Source organism: Papaver somniferum, chromosome 2 (genome assembly GCF_003573695.1).
Source record: "Papaver somniferum cultivar HN1 chromosome 2, ASM357369v1, whole genome shotgun sequence".
NCBI lineage: Eukaryota > Viridiplantae > Streptophyta > Magnoliopsida > Ranunculales > Papaveraceae > Papaver > Papaver somniferum.
In genome coordinates, this window is record NC_039359.1 from 196,567,549 (window position 1) to 196,588,963 (window position 21,415).

The following is a 21,415-nucleotide window of genomic DNA, read 5'->3' on the forward strand; positions in this document are numbered from 1 at the left end:
GAAAATCTTTTTTTTTTTCTTTTAACTTTCTTCCACCAATTTTGATTATGGAGCTAAGTTAAAGGTTATCTAATTATTTTCAACCATTGATTCCCTATTTTTATTGCGTGAACCAAAACTTACGGATTTTCAAAGAAATCTCAAAAAAATAAAAAATCTCTCCACCTTTACTTCCCATCAAAACAACCTGTAATCTGATTTAGTTTCTTTGACTAAGTATAAAAGAAATCATTATATTAGCTAATTAAATGATTAACACTAACTAATTAAGTGTAATTTAGCCATTATTAAATATATTTAGATACGGAGTTTTTGAAATTACTATCTAATGACCAATTTTGTCTTATTATAGCATCCCTTCTACGGATTTCATAGCTCCTATAACAACTTCTTTTTTATACTCAGACTATATACATTTTTGAAGTCGAAAAATGCACTCGGGCGTTTTTTTTTTGATGGAAAGAGATCATATATTAAATAGCAAATATAGTACAAGAGATTTACAAAATCATTTTTATCGAAAACATTGGAATCTATGCTAGATTTATGAACTTTTTGACGCAAGTTATCAGACATGTGTTGTAGCTTTTTAATCCTTGCCTCCTTTGCAATGAAGTCCGCTGCTGAATTGTTCTTCCTCTTGATAAATTTCACTTGAGCTTGAGGGAGATCGCCTAGTCCTTATTTCTTGCAATGTATTTTCTGCTGACCACGAACAGTCTGTTCTTACCTTATTTAAATTGTCCGCTAAGGATTTGGAATCAGTTATCATACACACACTTGATAATATATTTTCTTTTAGCCACGTAACAACCTTTAATAATGACTTTGCTTCTGCGTGGAAAGCGGACGTTTCCCATTCCGATCCCGCAGATAGGTGCATGAAAGATTCTTCATCATTTGAGTATAAAATGAAAGCGAAGCCCATCGACCGATCCTCTTTTTTAAAACATGCGTCAATAAAACTGATCCAGTCCGAATTTAGATTGGACCAAGAATAATTATATGATATTTTCTGTTGCGTTTTGATATTACTTTGAATGGTAATTGACTGGGAGGAGTGTAAGAAATTATTTATTTGTCCTATTAAGTTGATTGGGTCTGGATTTATTTTCTCAAAGACGAATGAGCATCTATATTTCCAGATGAACCAAAGTGTGGTAGAGATCTTTACCTGCATATGGTTTAAGCTAGTGTATGTAATCCACCTTTTGACCCAAGAAGATATCGTGCTGGGTATGTAGCTTGAGATTATATTATTTAGGGATAGACCAAACCAAACTGCTCTTGCAAATGGGCACTCACAGAAGAGATGGGATTCCGTTTCTTGCACTTGATTATTATATAACTGGCATATCTGGTTGATTTCCTTATTATGAACACCTAATCGTGCAGAACTTGGGAGAGCTTTCTGAGATAGTTTCCAGATGAAGAGTCATATTCTTGAGATAACTTGAATTCTCCAGATTTTATTCCATGGGAACTCTAGATTATTATTAATGTCCTGATCCTGATTGGCTAGAAAATTATAGACATTTTTGGCTGAAAATTTTCCCGAGTGATGGTGTCTCCATCTAATGATGTCTTGCTCTTGATTCCTTAGATTTAGCGCTTGTATTTTTTACCTATCCTTTAGGTAAAAGAATTTGTTTAGCTTATCATGATCCCACTTATTCTGATCCCTAATCAGTTCTTGGACTCTTGTTGGCGCCTGGTCGAGTGAGTTTGGCACTTTTTCAATTATGTCTGCATTAGGAATCCATTTGTCTTCCTAAATTTCCACCGAAGCTCCGTTTTTGACTTGCCAAACAATGTTACCTTATATTAGCTCTAGCCCTTTTTGTATACTGGTCCAAATCAAAGACAGATTCGAAGTTTTGGACTTTTCTATAGGATGCGAGTTTGGGAAATATTTTGCTTTTAGGAGTTTTATCCATAATTGGTCTTGTTCTGTACCACTCTATTGGCAAGTTTAGTGAGGAGAGCTAGATTGAAATGATGAGGATTTTTGATTCCCATGCCACCTTGGGAAATGGGCTTGCATATACTTTTCCAAGCTTTTATAAAATCTCTTTTTCTTTTTTGCCCATCTTTTTTCCACCAAAAATTCCTCTGAGTCCTGTCGAGTTGATCGAGAGTTTCTTTTGGCAGAGCCAGAACTTGCATTTGATAGGTTGGGTACGATTGAAGGATAAATTTTATCAAAATTGTTCTACACGCTTGAGACAAGAGTTTAGATTTCCATCCTTGTAGAGTAGAATAATATTGCTGAAGAAGAGGCTCAAAATTGGCTTTTTGGTTCTTATCAAAGAAGAGCGGGGTACCCATTTATAGTTTTTGGTCATCATCGGGACTTTTAAAAATTTTGCTAGAATCTTCCTGTGTTTTGGATGTATTCGTGGACTGAAGTAAACACTGGATTTTTGAAGATTAGCTACCTGGACCGTGATGTTCCCGAAGAATTGTAAGATTTCCAAAAGGCTTTTCGCTTCCTCCCAGATCAGCTTTTGCAAGTAAGAAGCAGTCGTCCGCGAAAAAAAGATGAGATATGGGAGCATTATTGTTGATTTGAGACCCAGAGATTTTCTTTTCTTCAATAGTTTTTTTCGAGGAGCCTATAAAGTATCTCCATGCAAATTAGGAAAAGGTATGAAGATAATGGATCGCCTTGTCTTAAATCTGTCGAGGTGTTGAAAGTGGGTCCCGACGAACCTTTTAAAAGAATTGAAAAAGAGGTTGTTGATATACATTGTAGGATGAGGTTTGTCCAATTTTCTGAAAACCCAAAAGCTAGGAGGACCTTCTTAATAAAATTCCATTCTACCCTATCAAAGGCTTTTGATAGGTCGAGTTTTAACGCCAAGAATCCCTTTTTTTTCTTTGTGGTTTTCATCGATTGAATAAGTTCATGAGCAATTATGATGTTATATGTGATTTGTCGGCCAGGGAGAAATGTCGATTGATTTGGGGAGATTATTTTGCCAAGAATAGGTTTTATCCTATTAACTAGTATTTTTGATATAATTTTATAGATCGTATTACTGAGACTAATTGGCCTGAAATCTCACGGTGTTTGGGGGATGGAAATTTTTGGGATGAGGGTTATGAATGAATGATTAAAGTCTTTGTCAAGAATGCCCCGAGCGAAAGAATTCTTGGACTGAGCTAATGATATCTTTTCCCAAAATGTTCCAGTTGGCTTTAAAAGAACCCGGCTGGTAACCATCTGGTCCTGGGGCTCTCCACTGATTCATATATTAGATATGGTATGCCAGATCTCTTCCTCCGAGGGTATAATAGGCAAGGAACTATTTTCTTCCCTAGTGATGCAAGGAACTATGATGCTAGACAGATCAAAATCGAAGTTGTTGTTTTGGGACGACCCTATTTGTTTAAAATGGTTAAGCAGCAGCGAGTTGATTTGATCTCTATCAGAAAGCCAAAGCCCCGAAGGTTCCCGAAGGGAATTTATCGCATTGATTCTTTTTCTGTTTGAGGCGGCTGCATGGAAATATTCTGTGAAGAATTTATCCCTGGAGATTTGATAATAGTAATCGTTTTTTGTTTTATACCATTTTCCTAGCTTCTCTTGAAGGCTTTTTAATTTGTCGATTTCTTTGGAAATGTTTCCGGACCTATGGAAATTGCCTATTTTATTATTAAGAGATTTAATATTTTTGTGGATGTTCCCAAAAATATTTGAGTTCCAATGGCCTAAATCCGTGGATAACAATTTGAGGAGCCCAAAAAAGGTTCTCTCTACGTAATTGTCTGAATGCAATTTCCAAGAGGCTTCAACTACCGTGGGTAAGGTGGAATGGGTTAACCAAGACCTAAGACATACAAATGGTTTCTGTAACCTAGTTTTCTCAGGATTTGAATCTAATAAAATCGGTGTATGATCAGAGCCTACCCTCCGGAGGTGAGTTACCTTAGTGTCCGGAAATTTCTGAGACCACAAGAAGGAAGTTAGCGCCATGTCAATTCTTTCACGGATGTTTGCTTCGCCCTTTCGGTTGTTTGACCACGTGAAAGGCGATCCATCATATCCCGCATCTTATAGGCCCAAAGAATCAATAGTGTTGACTATGAAGGATTTACTGCTGGAGACTGCTTTATTTCCACCTTGTTTTTCGTCTGGGTCCAGAATAACATTTAAGTCCCCTATCAAAACCCAAGGTTTGTTAATTTGTTGCGCGATGTCCGAGATATATGTCCATTGTTTGATTTATCATCTGCTTCGACTGCTCCATAGACACATGTGACCATGATGTCTATATCTTCTATCCTTGAATCAAAATGACAAACATTAAACTTAGAAGATATTAATTTCATTTTTATGTTATTATGCCAGGCTATTTCTAAAACCTTGGCTATTCCCACGGTTGGAACGATAAACCAGTCAGAGAAGGGTGAATTTTTGAAAAAAGAGTCCATACGGTTAATGGAGCTTTTGTCTCCGCTAAAAAAACAATATCTGGCTTGTATTATTGGCACAAAAAATTAAACTGGTCTTTTGTGAGCGGAGTCCCAAACCCTAGACATTCCAGGAGAACAATTTAATGAAGAGAGATTTGAAAAGGCCTGACAGGGTTATAGATGAAAGAAAGAAAAAAGAAATAAGAGATAAAGGGAGATAGAGAGCTCGCAAAAAGAGATTAATGACCAATAGAGGAGCAAACAAAGGAAAAGAATAAGAGTACAACAAGCAGGGAAGGAAGCTGTAAACAAAATCTGACAAAAAAAACGAATTGAAATTGGATTAACACAGGGAACAAATCAAAGTTACATAGAGGGAAGAAAAATAAAATGGACCTACAGAGATGTCTAGATAACAATGAAGATGCCAAGGCAGAAATTACACACAACAGGTAGGTAGAAAAGAAGACCAAAAATGAATAAAGATAGACAAGTTTAACACTAAAGAAGTAAGTAGATGGTATTAACAGTATTAACAGTACACACACTAACACAGATTAAGGTAGGAAAGCAGGAAACTACAGATTTACACCAAAATATAGCTAAAGAGAAGTGAAGGTTACAACTAGATAAACAGCAGTAAATAAATACAGGAAACTAAAACAAAGGCTAGCAGACTATAAGCAAAAAAACAATCAAGAAAAGGAGCCATATGCTCTGATGTAAGTCTGCACTGTGATTCACTTAGTTTTCTGCTTCTTCTTTTTTTGTTGGGTCATATGATGTCAGCCAAATTTTGCAATTTCCTTGCCCTTTGCTTTAGGGTCCATGATGGCTGGAGTTGCATTTGAACCTTCACCACTAAACCACTGATGAGGGTGGGTGTTGGTGGTATTGGCCTTAGCTTGCTCCTCAATAACATAAGTATTATTGGAACCTCAGGTACTTGTTCTGGTGGCTGACTATTAAGTCTATCTCAGTAATCCTGAGCTTCTTTGGAGCTGGTAGTGGCACATCTAGTGGAAATAAGACTGCATTAGTTGCCAGTTTCTGTAGTAAGCAGAATCCTTGTTGAGTGGTTGCTGAGAAGAGCTAGAACCACTCCAGAAACCAGCTTCAAAGTTGAGAGATTGTCCAGGCCTATCTCTTTTATGGACTACTTTCCACATATAAGTGTCTTTGTTAGCACTATCAGCAGATGAAAAGGAGGAGCCTCTGCATTTAGAGCACTAATAGTAGATGGACCAATACTCTCATTGTACTGATTTGTCTCCACAACACTGCCTTGACTAGCATGATCTACTTCAAGTTGTTTGAGATAATCTGAGAAAGTTACTTCAGAAGCAGCTTGCTCTGCATCAGAGCTGGCCGAACTGTCTTCATCTAAATCCTCCATGTCATGCTACATATTCTGCTGCTCAAGCTGCTGCAAGTTCTCATGTTCCATTTGTTGCTCATCAATATTTTGCATTGCAGCCATGACAGCATCAGCCTCTGCCTGTTGCTCTTCAATTTGTTCCTGGGCGTTCAGAAGATACATAACTACATACCAAAAAAATCCATTCTGTGTGTGTGTATGCAATAATTTTTCAAAAGTGAAAAATACTATAACCCCATACTATATGGGTTCAACACATAGAAACCCAACAAAATGGATCCTTCATTGTCAACTCCATTCTTTCACATTTTGATATTTCTAGGCCCGGAACTTTAATTTTTAGGGCTTGATAATAAAGTGACATTTTCATAATATCAAATTTACCCTTTTCAATATATACAAGAGAAAAATCATAAGATCCATTCATTTCTTCATTTTCTTTCTCTCTCATCTCTCTCGCTCAGTTGCAGGTTGCAGAGAAAAAAGTTTCAGGGTTTGCTCTCTCTCTCTCAGACGAAGAAACAGGCCGAGAACACGATTTCTAATCGAAATTTCCAGTGAGTAATTATTTTATAACTTAGATCTGACCTTTACAAAAAAAATCCTGATTATCTAAACATAAATTCGAAATCAACATCAATTATTCTTCGGAGATTCAATGAAAATTCATCAGCAGGAACTGAATATGAAGATTCTCGTAGAAAATCAAATCGAACAGGAAAAATTTCAATTCAATCGGTTGATTTCGTAATATGATTTCATTTTTTCTGCAGAGATTTCGTTCTAATTTAGTTTTCTGTTTGAAGATTCATATAAAGTTTCTAGGTTTATATTTCTTTCATTGATTTCATTTGCTTTTTTAGATTTGGAAGAATGATAGTAAATCATCTGCGTGTTTGTTATTAGAAGAAGAAGATCTGTTAGAAACGATGATAAATCGAAATTTTATTCTCGGTGTTTTGGAATTTTGGTGCATTTTTGGAGTTCATCCTGGTTATGATGTAGTTATTTAGAGATTTGAATGGATTTGATTCAATAGATTAAATAGTTGAGCATCAAATAATCTATGAATTTGAATCAGTCAAATATTATTTCAATTTTATTTTGAATCTGAAATTAAAGCTTGTGAATCTCAAGTTAAGGTTTCATCATCTCTTCTCAGTCTCCATTCAAGTCAGAAGTCTTCTATAATCTAATTAGTTATTGTTTCATCTCTTTCATTTTTTTCAAGGTTTTTTTAAGTTGGGATTTCCTCTTCTTTGTTGTTTTTCATGTATGTAATGATGTTTTAAACCTTAGGACTTACTTATTGTGCAGGTTCAACAATGGAACTATGAAGATCTTCAACAACAACAGAAATAAAGAAGATAACAACTAATCGTCATTCACAGGTGATTCAAAATCTGATTCTTCTTTTGCTTTGGAAACAACTAATGAAGAAGCTGTTAATAGTAATAATTTTCATCTGGAGATTCGGTATCACCAACATCTGAAAATTCTGTTTTTGAGTTCTAAATGTTTGATGAATTGCTTCTGTTGTTTGGTTTTATTGATGTTGTTTAATTTTTGTAATTTAAGGATACGAAATGTAGATGAAGTATTTGGATCTGGCATTTAGTATGTTTATTTACATATTCTCAGTTTTTACTAAACAAAATTGTTACAAAATGTGAAGAAGGACACACAAAACCTTTTTTGAGATCTTTACTTCTTTCAATTGCTAATAAACCCAGTATGTCTATCCTTCCATGTAATGAAGTTTTCTACACTTCCTTGATGCAGAACAACTTTGGGTACTGGAATCTGTACCTGGAGATGTAAATCCTGAAGAGAGTGATGGAGAAGTTGAGAAGGTTTTCCAGACCTTGCAAATTTTACCCTCAGAAATCCCATCAAGAAAGTAAGAGTTATTCTCCTTCATTTTGTTGTACTTATGTATACTACAGTTTTCATTTGTGCAATTGGGAAGTTGATATATACATTCATCTACACTACCATATATATGGATCCACTATAAAGGTGGACGACTTTTGGAGTTCATGAACTGCCAGTGAACAACACATTTGGAAGTGTTTTCTTCTTTCATGGAAAATCATACCTTCGTAAGAGAATTGACGTTAGTAGATCAACTATCTAACATGTCATATTATGTTTCTAAAACTCAGGTGGCTTGTAGATTACATGATGGAGCTTGGGTTCTTCAAATCACTTTCCCAGTGGGTTGGCAATAACCTTATGAAATCTGGGGACCATGAAACATGGGCTTTTGATCTCCAAGGTGCTGTTGATATGTTCAATTCATACAGGTATGCCCGATTATCCTCATTAATCTGCTGGTATTAGCTCCTGTTTGTGCTTTATTATGGATGTGTAACTCTCAGTTACACAAGCTAAGTGGATGTGTAACTTCTAGTTACACAAGCTAAATATTTGTGTAACTTCTAGTTACACATGCTAATTAGATGTGTAACTTTTACTTACACATACTGATTGAATACAACAGCTGAAGGTTTTTAATGCTTGGAAACAACTTATTCATGATTAAACCTAGGTAGTACTTGTCATCTTGTATAAGAACTCCAATTTGAATGATTCAGGTTTCAGTTGGTGATATTGTGGTGACTCCAATTTGAATCAATCAATTTATTCCAATTTGTTCTTTTGAAGCTACTTCAGGTAACGTTTTTGTTTTGATTCAATATGATTGACTCATTTAGTAGTTCTATTTTCTTATTTAGTTTGATTAGGTTTTGATTCTTGTTTTGGTTGTTCTATTCAGGTCAGAGCAGAAAAATATAATTTTTCTGGAATCAATGAATTTTGAATCTAGGTACGTTTAGATTGTTGTTATTACTGTTGATGTTGTTGTTTTAGGTTCAATTTCTTGGTAATACTAGTTGAATCCAATCATCTAAAAACGATGAACTCTCATGATTACAATGGATTCAGTTATTGACTTGTATCTGTAGATGATAAGATGAAATCTGATTGTTAAAACATCTGTAGATGTTGGGACTTACACATGCTTGTTTAGTTAGTTGATTATACATGCTTGTTTTATGACTTTTGGAGGCTGGCAATATTGCTTTTGCATCTAGACTAGTTTGTGTATACAATGATTAGTTTGGCTGATATTTTTATGTTTCTTTTACAGGAAAATCAACACTTGTGGTGGTGTTGATGGTGGAGGTGCAGGTTTTGGAGGAGGATGAGGAGGCAGTGGTGGTACTGGATCAGATTTGGAAGATAATTTGTATTTGGAGTTAGTGGTGGTGTTTTGGTATGAAGCTGAGAGGTTTGGTATGGATGTTAGAGCTGTGTTAGACATTGTAAGTTGGATCTACTTTACATTCTGCTTGTCTTAGTGGTGGTGTTTTGGTATGGATGTGTAATTTTTAGTTACACAAGCTAAATAGATGTGTAAATTTCAGTTACACATGCTAATTAGATGTGTAACTTCTAGTTACACAAGCTAAATAGATGTGTAATTTCTAGTTACACATGCTAATTAGATGTGTAACCTTTACTTACACATACTTTGCTTTAGGTAACTTAGGCTTGCAAGTTCATGATAAATGGCATATTCCATATGCAGGTGTAACTCCTAGTTACATAAGCCATATGCATGTGTATCTCCTAGTTACACATGTTATATGCATGTGTAACTCTCAGTTACACAATTCAGATGCATGTGTAACTACTAGTTACTCTAGTCAGATGCTTGTGAAACTGAATATACATTGTTGTATGTACTGTTCATTTTGATCTTATAAATACTGATTGCTTGTTGTTATATTTCAGGTTTCAGATAACTTCATAAAAGCTAATTGCTTAAACGTGGTAATGATCTCGCTGGAACTGGAGTTGACGTTGAATACACAAGTCAGATGCATGTATAACTCTCAATTACACTAGATAGACACATATGTAACTCTCAATTACACTAGACAGATGTGTGTAAATTCTAGTTACACATACTAAAAAATTGTTGTAAATGAATATTAAAGTAATACATGTATTTTTTTTTTTGTGTTTTCTTTTTGATGTCTATTTTCTGCGTATATATACAAGTGTAACTTTGCATTACACATGTCACAAGGATGTGTAACTTTTGGTTACACTTTCCATATGCATGTGTAACTTCTATTTACACATTCGCAATGTACTTTAATAATTTCGGGCCTAGATTTAATATTTTCGGGCCTATATTTAAATTTTATTTAATTATGGACTTGACAATATACATAAGGGTATCAAGATCTTTTAATAATTCGGGACCTAGATTTAAACTTCTTTTAATTAAGGGTCTCATATTATGGGTTACCCATGGGTGGGGCCTGAGCATAATTTTCCCCTTTCAAAAATGTTCCATAGGTTTACGTATTTTCTTTAAATTATGGGCCTATGATTAGTGCATTTGACCCATATGGCCAGATGACCCAGATCGACTGGGCAGTAACAAACATTTTGTTCGTGTCCGATATAAGCCCACTAACAGCAGATGACGAAGTCTGTCCACAGTCCACACATACTCGATAACACCATCGCGTAACATGCCCTAGTTAAGACTTGAGAGAAGAGTACTTTCGGAATATACCTTTTTCTCTGTTAAGGTTCTGTTTTAGTGCTTCCTCTGTATTTTTTTTTTTTACATTCAAACGGAGGAACGATCTTAAACTCTATCATTTCTCTCAAATCTAGTAACCAAAAATCTCTGTAACTTGAACGAAATCAAACAAACTATTTCTCATATATATATAGTTCTAACATCTCATCATGGCGACATCCGATGTTGTTTTAAGGTCAGATGAAGATGTTCTTCTTTCTTCTTCCATGTTTGACCTTACAAAAGGTAATTTTCATTTCGTGTTTTCACCAATCTTTTTCTATTAGTTACCAAAAAAAAAAAAAGTCATTTGAAATTTGTATTTTTTATTTGAATTACCCTAGATTTGATTTTATGAGTGTTTGTATTGGATTTTCAGGCGAGAGTATGAAATCTAGGGGTTTGTTGATTGAGAAGAAAATTGATCTTCTTGAAAGCTTGTCTGGAAGGGTAGTAATGCAAACTCTTTCTTTGATTTTACGTTATTTTTAATTCTCACAACGCAAAAAAGTAGCTCCTTCAATATGTGGGGGTGTAACAAACTGACAGTCAAATCATAGAGTTATCAGACCTGCTATTATAGTATGGATTGTTTCCTTGATGGATTCAATTAGCGATGAGAACTGAGAATATATCTTTTGGTCTACATTTAACCCTGTAACAAATCCACGCGTTTTGCAGGTCAGTAATAGGCGGTCGCGAAGATGGTTGAATGATCGTTTATTGATTGAGCTTGTTCCTCGTTTAGATGCAGAAGAAATTAGAGGCCTCTTCGCTCCACCACCATGGGGTAATAGTTTAGCTGTGAATGTCCTTGTATTTGACATTATTTATAATTTTGTTATTACAAGTATGGTTGGTCTCATTTGTAATTATATTAGAGTGTCTATTTTCTAGTTTTGGCTGACCTGATGTTTCTTTTCATTTTGACAGGTGACAGTGTGCCGGTGTCACCATTTTGCATGACAAATGTGGGGGACTGGGATATGTTTAGAAATATCGACATGGATAAAGAGGTTGCAGTTTTTGTTTTCATTTTCAAGTTGAAAAGATTCCTTATTGTGGGAAAGTGTTTTGGGTTGATTAGAGAAATGAAGTATCTGATTGATTAGTCTAGGCAGTTGAGTGAATGTGCTGTATTGGTTTACTACTTTATTGGTTTATAGTATGTCTGTGGATTTTGTATGAATTAATGCTTCATTGCATCTTACTAGTGACAGGGATGGGTACGATAATACTTGTAACATTGCTGGAAAAGTATTATACATGCTCTCAATCTGCTAGGATGTTGTTTTCATTTTTGCTGTAGGATACCATGATGAAATCCCTAAATGGTTCATCAGCAAAGAGGAAAGCTTGTGTTGATGCTGATAAGATTGCTGCTCTGAAAGCCTGGCATAGAATAGATTGTCGGACACGGGAAGCACTTAGGCGCAGTTTTCTGTCGGAACTTATTGATAGTTTTGAGGTAAATCACAGATGATGGAACTTATAAAGAAAATATTCACATTTACGGATTCTTTCTTCTTCTTCTGATAGTACAAGTACATAACTTCTATATGAGAAAAGATCAACTGTTTTTGTGTTCTCTCTTCATGTGATAAAACAAGTAGTTAGCTTTTATACGAGGAAAGATGAAATGTTTTTATGCTAGGCTCTTCTTTTTGATTGAATGCATTCTTATTAAATGTGCTAACAAGCTTATGCCTCTAGTCTTGAGCATGTCTCCTTATGGTTCGTGTCTACCAAAGGTGTGATACATGTGATTAGTGTGGGTAGCCTTCTATGGGGTGCATGTAGTGACTGCAAAAATATACTCTAAACTTTACATCAAACCCTGCACTTTGTTTTAAGACTTACTGGATCTCTTTCTATTCCAACTTCATCTTTGTCATCATCTCCTCAAATCTTGGTAATTCGTTCATAAATTTGATTTCTCAGTATGATGATGGTGCATGGCTTGACTGATATAGCGGCTTCTGGCAATATTCTGTATATGTTAATACTATGTGAATATACTTCTGAAATCTTTATTTTCATTTGGTTCTACTTTGTAATATATATGCCTACTTGACGAAGTGCGTACTTTCTTTTTGTAGATATGCATACGGTCCTTCATCGGGGAAGGTGGAGAGAAAGAAGTTCTCGTGCTAGATGTTCAAGACCCTTTCCACAGATTGTTGTTGCATGGTGTCTGTGAGGTGATTTTCTTTGTCACTCTCGGGGCATTAACTAGAGCCTGCTGATATTTAGTTTTGTCTTTCAGTGTTGAAGAAGAACATTAGAAAGTTATTTTCAGAATCTGATGTGTTTAGCATGTTTGTGGAACAGTTCTACGGCTTGGATTCACTTACTGTCACAAAGTCAAAAGAAGCAAAATCACCAAAGATGACCAAAATTGAAAAGAAACAGTTGGGTTCTGTAGAGCTTCCAAACATAACTTTGTCTTCTTTTCTGAAAATGTCCAAGGAAGGAGGAATTTGGTAAACCTGAGGTGGACAAATCACAGTTGTTCCATGTTTGTTGTAATTTTAAAACATTTAAGAGTTAGGATTCATTAGTTTTATTTATTTCTGAATGTAAAAATAAATAAATAAATCAGAACTTCATTTGTCATCCTTATAGTTACGGGGTGCAGTCACTGCAGTGTACATCTTCCTTATCTATCTGAACGTTTATGAAAATTGAATCTTAATTAGTTGGGTTAACTTGTGAGGGCTATGTGATTTTCCGGACCAAGCATTCCTGGTTGTGGTGTAAATATTTCCTGCACAGGATTCTCGTGAATTGTTGGGTAGCATACTGCTTTTTCAGGATTCTCGTGAATTATGGCCTATGGGAGCCACCAAGAAGTGACTCGGTGGAAGATTTCGTTGAGCCTCGTTCCACTATTTATTGGCTTCTATTCAGTTGTCATTGCTTAAGCCATTCTTCCCTAAGGCCATCCACTCCAACTTTTGATGACCTTTCTTGACCGGACAACGAACTCACTGGTTCGGTTTGCAACTTCCAAAGTCAACGAACACAGTCCGCAAGCATTTGTGTGCTTCAGGAGTTGCGTGCTTCAGGAGTTGCGCTTCAGCTTGTCAACCAACTCCATCTTGGAGATCAGTAAACCCTCCATATCCCATATTTCTTAGAAATGGAAAAGAAACCAGTCAAATTTTCTGTGGTAAGATTTTCACCGTATCTGTTTCAGTCTTGGACTCTTGGATCGTTTAATTTACTGTCTTCTGATATGTGTTGTTGTTTGTGGGGACGATGATGATGAATACTAGGTGGATGCATTCACAGAAGTAGCATTCATGGGAAATCCAGCAGCTGTATGTTTGTTAGAAGAAGAAAGAGACGAAGAATGGCTAAAAGCAGTTGCTATGGAATTCAATCTCTCCGAAACTTGTTACTTGACTCGTATTCATCATCACCAAGAAGCAGATGAATCCAAATCAAACCCTAGATTTCATCTTAGGTGGTTCACTCCTGTTGCTGAGGTTTATCTTTCATTCTCTACTGTTCGATACAATTTTAGTGACACACTTCTAAATTGATTTTGTAGTATGGATTATCACTCTCTACTGTTTGCTTTTTTGCTCTTTGATTTGAATTCAGATTTTACTTTGACAACCTCTTTCTGGTTTCTATTTGAATGCGAATTTGATTCTGAAGTGATTCCTTACCTCCTTTTGAGAATGGATTGGAATTTGTGAAAGACGAGTAACTGTGGTGGATGTCTTTCAAGTTGACATAGTGATACTTGTTGTAGGTCGGCAATAAGTATTTCATTTGTTATTGATAAGAGAATGTAGAGTAATAGAGAAAATGGAATTATATGCAACAAAAGGTCTCGTCTAGTTGTATGAGCTATGGCATATGATAGCCTTAACAAATGTACATGTATGCTAGAGAAATCTTTAACCTCTTTAGATGATGTTAAAAATTCAAGAGTTCAAGTCCTTTGTTTTTGTAGACGATATACTGAAGCTGTTTCTGTAGTTTAACTTTAATCAAATGATTGGTTAGTTTATGGTTGTTAATATATTGATTTTTCATGATTATCATCTCTGTTTGCAGGTCGAACTTTGTGGTCATGCAACTTTAGCTTCTGCACATGTTCTCTTCACTTCTGGTTTAGTGAAGTCGAATGTAATTGAATTCCTCACATTGTCTGGAATTTTGACTGCTAAAAAGATTCCTGGACATGGGAAGGTTGATGACGGACTGGAGGTTTTGAGTAGTACGTCAAAAGACGATTTCTCTATTGAGTTGGATTTTCCCACAATTTCGGTGATTGAATGTGAACCAAATGAAATCCCTACCATTCCTATAACCCTAAATGGTGCTTCAGTGATTAACGTAAAGAAAACATCTATCGGTGATGACCTCATTGTACTTCCTCCACCTTATTTTACTTGCGTTAATTTTGATCAAGTTTTAATAGGTACTTAACCAACTGCAATCTGTAAAAATTTAATTGCTTTTCTCAGGTCGAGCTTGCATCAGGACAGAGTGTAGCAGATTTGGAGCCGCAGTTTGATGAACTGCAGAAGTGTACAGGGAGAGGAGTCATTATTACTGGAATTTCTCCTCATGGGTCTAAATTCGATTTCTTTTCTCGGTTCTTCTGTCCAAAATTGGGTATTAACGAGGTGAAATTCTCAGCATATTTGTCTAATTCGTAGTTATAGATCATGTCAATATTTGTTATTTGACATTGGAAACTACACTCCAATAATGCTTAAGACTGATATCAAGAGACAGGCCAATAAAACTTATTGATGCCATATGAAAGTTCTGTATGGAGTGCAAACTAGGTGGAGTTACCTTTTGGTGGACTCGAAACTTCTATCACCCGCTAAGCAGAGATATCCGTGACTGCTTGACAGTAACACCACAAGAACAAAAAGAACAAACATCTCCAGTGGAATTCTTGATTTTATATTAGCCTACCAACATCTCATCTCTTCTTCTTTCATTTTTAATGATTTACTGTTCATGTTCATCCAGGATCCCGTCACTGGGAGTGTACACTGTGCCTTGGCACCCTATTGGAGCCAAAAATTGGGAAAACGTGATTTCCTTGCCTTACAAGCATCTCCGAGAGGTGGAGTGTTGGATCTTCATTTAGATGAAGAAACCCAGAGAGTAAAAATCCGTGGGAAAGCTGTTACTGTCATGGAAGGTTGTGTCTTTGCTTCATGTTGAGAGTTCAGTTCTTCCATCTTGGCTTTGTGTAATTCATGATAGAATTGTGAAATCAGCAATGGTTGTTGGGTTCTAGGTCCTGTTTTATATTTAAGGAGGTTTTGCAGTGAAACTTCCATTGGGTATTGATTGTTAAAAACATATGGACATTGGACGGAAATCTTTTTAATACCTGTTTGTATTGAAGTTCTTGGATCATCATATGAACGAACCCAGATTGAACTTCGACTTCCCTTGTAGGATTAACCCAAACTCAAATTCTCTGCACACCTTAGTTGCACCAATAAATAAAGTTTATCGTCTCTGTAACATGATGCTTCGGCTTATGGGTTGTTCATCAGCAAGCTGATAACTTCTATTATAATTGTGCGATCTTATGGTATATTTATGAAAAACTTTCTTAGAGCAACTGCAGTAGCGAGTTGCTATAAAGCCAAATAGCTAAGTGTTGAATTACGAGTCTGATGGTCAGGTTACATGAGATAGTGAAGTGTGTGTGCACATGGTTGTGTAAATTATAGGGGTTATTTGGTTTTTGGTACTAAGATTTTGACCAAAAACTAGCTTTGGTCTAACATTTGTCCAGCCTTTGCGTTTGGTTAAGTGTAGTTTTAATTAATTGACCCATTTATATTATATGAACCGTCCATCCAAGCCATTCATCCACGGCTAAAATATTTCAACATAAAAATTAAGACTAAAATATCCTCTTCCTTCACCTCCCGAGTCCCCACGACCAATCTTTCTCACCAGTCTCTAAAAGCAACCATACTTGACTAAACCTTCACTCGATCACCATCGAAGACATATATCATTACTGCCAAGAACAGCTCCATCAACTCAACGGCTTTCATCTCAGAACCAATCAACAACAACATCCATCACCGTTGTGTTCAACCTATTCTCTGTGTTCAATCTATTCTCTGTTGTTAAACCATGGTTGCATCATCACCAGGTAGGGGCTCTGATTTTAGGGTTTAACTGAATTCAGTAAAATATTTTTTTTAAATCATTTATTTCTTCAATTTGGGGTCTTAGATTTGTTATTTCTTTTGTTAAATTGTTGTTTGGTATGGAAAATGGATTGGATTGGATTCAATTGAAATTGGATTGAAAAATTAGGTTAACCTCTGTAATTTTATTGGAGTAGGAAGGAATTGTTGCTATTAGGCTTGGTGAAATAATTTCTAGGGTTTTGTTAGAAATCGGATCTAAGAGGAAAATGAAATTCATTCACCAAAAGTCTATGTAGTGAGAATAACATCATCATTGTAATTGTAATGGGTATACTGGGTTCAGTTAACATCAGAATTGTAATTGTAATGGGTATACTGTAATATATAGATTTGGATTTGGTTATGAATTTTGAGTTTACTGTTTTGATTGGGTTCAGTTAACTCAAAAGATATCAAATAAAGGAATCAAGTAAATCTTGAATAACACCGTGTACTTCTCAATGGGTGTTTTAATTTCGCTTAAACTCTAAATAGCATCGTTGATATACTTATTTTCTTTCGGTGGTTGCAGTGGTGGTTGTGAATCTTGTAACGGTGGTTGCAGTGGCAAGTGAAAAGAGGAACAGAGAAGGTGATGCCAGCGGCGGTAGGAGAAGGAAGAGAAGGGTTCCCACACTTATTATGTAAAATGTTATGAAATTGAAAGACATAATAGTAAACTCGATTAATAATTGTATTTGCTTTTCTTTTTTCTTTTTCTTTTTATAATTTCAAAACAGAAGTCAAGATTTAACCTGGTCAATCCAAGTCAACGTTGATCTTTAGACCAAACGCAAAGGCTGGACAAATGTTAGATCAAATTCAGGTTTTGGTCCAAATCTGAGTACCAAAAACCAAATAACCCAAACTATAGTCTGAGTTCATATGTTTGTTTAATGTAGAAATGGTGTATAATAATTTGTGAACAATATTTAGATATATTTAGGGCATTGTTGTAACTGTGCATATCAATCTATACTCTTTAATTCACTCTCTCAATTTCCACATGGTATCAGAGCTCAAGAGCGAGAGAAGAGAAAACCCATCTTAGTTTCATTCTTTAGCTTGATCTACCGTTGCTTCCATCTGCGATTAAAATACTGAAGTTAAATCCTAAAACTCTTTTAAAGAAGCTACAAACTGATGTTTTTGAAGAACTTGTGGCTATTTGTAAGTTGGTTTCTACTTTGAAGTTTGTCTTTGTTGTTGAGTTAAAAGTAGATCTATAACTAGTACTTCTGAGAATAGTAGTTCACTTAACCCTAAGAGTTCAACATCTCTAGACTTTTCTCATAATGATAGTATGAATGTCAAGATGATATATTCTAAGTTGGATGATAACAACTATCTTGTTTGGTCTCATTGAGTGAAACTTTACATCACTGGTAGAGGAAAGATTGGGTATTTAACTGGTAGCAAAGCATTTCCAGCAACCAAGACCCCACTTATGAGACTTTGGTGGAAGAAAATTCCCTAATAATGAGTTGGTTATTTTCTATGTATCCTGATCTAGAGAGTAGTTTTATGCGCCTAATCACTGCAAAAAGAACTGTGGGATGAAGTTGCTCAGATTTTGTGGTGAGTGGTGATGCTACACAAATCTATGATTTGAATCGTCGAGTTATATAGACACGACAAAATAATAGACTCTTGTCGATCTACTATAATGCTCTTCAAACTTTATGAAAAGAACTTGATTTACTCCAGCCAGGCGACATGGAGTATGTAGCTGACACCATCAATTTGCAGAAAAGAATTTAAAATGGCCAAATCATTGAGTTCCTTGCTGGTCTAGACTCTGATTTTGACCCCATCAGGATTCAAATATTGGGAAGGAGCCATTGCCGACTCTTAGAAGAGTTTATGGAATTGTAAAATCTGAAGAACTTCGCAGAGGTGTTATGACATCTCCTCTATCTCAAGAAAGTTCAAAATTGAAAACTGTTACCACCTTTAATCATACTCCAACAGTCACACCAGAAATCCTGACAAAGAAAGACTTGATATATTATGACTATTGTAACAAGAAAAGACATATCAGTGAGACATGCTTCAAGCTCAATGGGCGTCCACGATGGCAGTATGTTGATAGAAGATGGGCTTCTCTAGTGGAAATGTTGGAGGAAGAAGATGACGTCATAATGGTGTCCCAAGAGCATACCACACAACTGATGAGGAGGAGTTTCCATCTACATCAACCAGCGTTTTTTCTCAACCATCTCAAGCTCAAATTGAGCAAATGATAAAAGAGTATGCTCGAATGTTGTCTTCCAATGAGAAATCAGTTGGATCTACTTCTATGACTCAATCAGGTTACAAAGGCACCTTTAGTAATGCAGATATATTTACATGTGATAAACCTAAGGATCCTTGGATTGTCGATAGTGGAGCAACTGATCACATGTCTTCCAAGTCTAAAATGTTTTCCACCTACAATCCCAATTCCAGTAAACCTTGTATATTGACTGTTGGTGGGTCTCCAACTATTGTTTCTGTTGAAGGGAACATTCCAATAACTATCTACATGTACCTTTCTATGGTGGTGTTACATGTCCCGAATCTCTCATGAAATCTCTTTTCCCTCATTCAGATAACTAAAGCATTACAGTTTTGTGTTACCTTCTTTGAAACACATTGTGTTTTCAGGATATTCGCACTGGGAAGACCATTAGTTATGGTAAGGAGAGAGGGAGTCTTTATTACCTGGAATTATAAGAGACAGAACAACAGAGCAGCACAAGAGCCTACAAATCAACTAGTGCATCTAGTTCTGAAGAGCAAGTCTACTATGGCATAAACGATTAGAACATCCTTCTTTGGGGTATTTATAAAGGTTTTTCCCTAACTTGTTTTCATAACTTGATATATCTAAATTTCATTGTGGAACATGTGATCTAGCTAAACATCGCCATGTCCCTCATCCGTTAAAGAATGAATAAAAGTTTATCTCCCTTTTCTATTGTACATATTGATGTTTGGGGTCCTTCACGTGTCACTAATGCTTGTGGTTTTCGTTGGTTTGTTACTTTTATTGATGATTACTCACTAGTCTCTTGGGTTTACTTATTGAAAAATAAGAACAATATTCACGCTGTCTTCAAGAACTTTAACAAGTTTGTTCTTACCCAGTTTGACTGAATAATTCAGGTGTTAAGATCTAATAGGGTGGTGAGTATCTAAATCAAGGTCTTTCCTCTTACCTCTCCACATAAGAGATTGTCCACCAAACTTGTTTTACTGATACCCCTCAGCAAAATAGAGTTGATGAGCGAAAAAATAGTCATCTACTGGAAATCACTAATGTTTGTTGTTCCAAATGAATTTTCCAAAAAGGTATTGGCGTGATACTGTCCTTAATGCAGCACAACTGATTAACAAGATTCCTTCCCGGGTTCTGAATTTTCAGATACCCAGTGTTGTTCTTTCTCTTGGCCTTTCACGTATCTTAGATCCCCTTTCCAATTAAAATTATTGGATGTGTTTGTTATGTTCATGTTCATAAACAAGATATGCGATAATTGGATCCAAGAGTTCTCAAGTGTGTTTTCTTGGGGTTTTCATCTACTCAGAAAGGATACAGATGTTGTCATCCTCCTACAGGAAAGATCTATGTACATATGGATGTAACCTTTTGTGAAGATCAGTCCTATTTTTCAGGGCATTCAGAGGATTCTCTTCAGGGGGTAACATGGTACATATTGTGAAGATCAACCTTGGTTTGATATTTCTGGTTCAATACCTAAGGAAAGTGATACTCCCAAACATCTAATTATTTCGCAACTTCAGGTTTACAAACGAAAAGACAAGGCTCTTCAGGAAGCGAAACTAGAACCTCCTTCAGTTCCGGCTGGGATAACCGCAAGAGCTAATGAAGATGATATTTCAGCTGATAGGTGTAGATTCAGCTGGGGATTCCATAAATATTGTGTAATATGGTATCCTACTTGCATACGTAAACCTCAAACTCGATATGGGGATTCTACAAATCATCCAATCTATAACTTTGTATCTTTTCACCGTCTGTCACCCTCTTATGTTTCTTTTCCAAACAAATTATCATATGTTATAATTCTTACAAGGGTTAAATACGTTCTTGATGATCCAAAGTGGAAACAAGATATGATAGAAGAAAAGAAAGCTCGAAAAGTGAATTACACATGATACGCGGTCGAGCTACCAGAAGGAAAGAAAACTATCGGCTGCAAGTGGGTATTCACTGTTAAGTACAACTCTAATGCGACTATTGAAATATACAAAGCAATATTAGTATCCAAGGTATATACTCAGACTAATGGAATTAACTATCAAGAAACCTTTTCTTTTATTGCTAATGTTAGAGCATTGCTCAGTCGAACTCGCATGCGTTTCTATGTCAAGCATGTTTGTTAATGTTAGTAATCAAAACTATAAGTCTTAATTTCTAGTCTATTATAGCTAAGTCTCAAACTAAGATAGAAAGTGTAGTTGAGCTCAAGGACTTCATGGCGATTCATCATACAAGTAGAAGAACTACTCAAGGAACCGGTGGAACTTCTCGACAAAAAGGTATGTGAAGACTTGAACTTATCTATCACTCAAAAGTCTATCTACTCTATCTCCTACTCTTTGAGACAAGAAGTCGTACGCTATATATATAGACTTGGATTATATACATTTGGTATTTTGAACCGAGTATACCTCGCCTATCTATATCTCAAAATATGTGTTGGTAAGCTTTTCGCTTCGATCAAGTTTATCTTTACCATGTGACGAAAGTCATGATATGTTTCAATGATCTTGAAAATTTCTTTGACGAGAAATGGTGTAACAACTATA

General features: G+C 35.8%; 2 protein-coding genes and 3 long non-coding RNA genes across 6 annotated transcripts; all 5 read left to right on the forward strand.

Moving 5' to 3' along the window:
* Window positions 1-6,303: 6,303 nt before the first annotated feature.
* On the forward strand, window positions 6,304-7,657 carry LOC113354351. Its single transcript, XR_003361829.1, has 3 exons — window positions 6,304-6,354; window positions 7,115-7,188; window positions 7,580-7,657. It is a non-coding gene; the product is annotated as an uncharacterized LOC113354351 (long non-coding RNA).
* A 266-nt stretch (window positions 7,658-7,923) lies between these two features.
* On the forward strand, window positions 7,924-9,660 carry LOC113354352. Of its 2 annotated transcripts, XR_003361831.1 has the most exons (5): window positions 7,924-8,103; window positions 8,395-8,473; window positions 8,577-8,627; window positions 8,952-9,126; window positions 9,599-9,660. It is a non-coding gene; the product is annotated as an uncharacterized LOC113354352 (long non-coding RNA). The 2 variants fall into 2 exon arrangements; XR_003361830.1 differs by lacking the exon at window positions 8,577-8,627 and having other exon boundaries at window positions 7,929-8,103.
* Window positions 9,661-10,381: 721 nt separating this feature from the next.
* LOC113350137 lies at window positions 10,382-13,111 on the forward strand. Its single transcript, XM_026594220.1, has 7 exons — window positions 10,382-10,649; window positions 10,783-10,853; window positions 11,085-11,193; window positions 11,337-11,419; window positions 11,713-11,871; window positions 12,503-12,604; window positions 12,735-13,111. Exons 1-7 carry the CDS (start codon window positions 10,574-10,576, stop codon window positions 12,888-12,890), a joined length of 756 nt encoding a protein of 251 aa, XP_026450005.1. The 5' UTR covers window positions 10,382-10,573; the 3' UTR covers window positions 12,891-13,111.
* Window positions 13,112-13,339: 228 nt separating this feature from the next.
* Window positions 13,340-15,829, forward strand: LOC113350136 (uncharacterized isomerase BH0283-like). The gene is made up of 5 exons (XM_026594219.1): window positions 13,340-13,575; window positions 13,682-13,894; window positions 14,475-14,789; window positions 14,888-15,049; window positions 15,408-15,829. The coding sequence occupies exons 1-5, from the start codon at window positions 13,546-13,548 to the stop codon at window positions 15,603-15,605; spliced, it is 918 nt and encodes a 305-aa protein (XP_026450004.1). The 5' UTR covers window positions 13,340-13,545; the 3' UTR covers window positions 15,606-15,829.
* Window positions 15,830-16,290: 461 nt separating this feature from the next.
* On the forward strand, window positions 16,291-17,321 carry LOC113354353. The gene is made up of 2 exons (XR_003361832.1): window positions 16,291-16,560; window positions 17,133-17,321. It is a non-coding gene; the product is annotated as an uncharacterized LOC113354353 (long non-coding RNA).
* The last annotated feature ends 4,094 nt before the right edge of the window (window positions 17,322-21,415 follow it).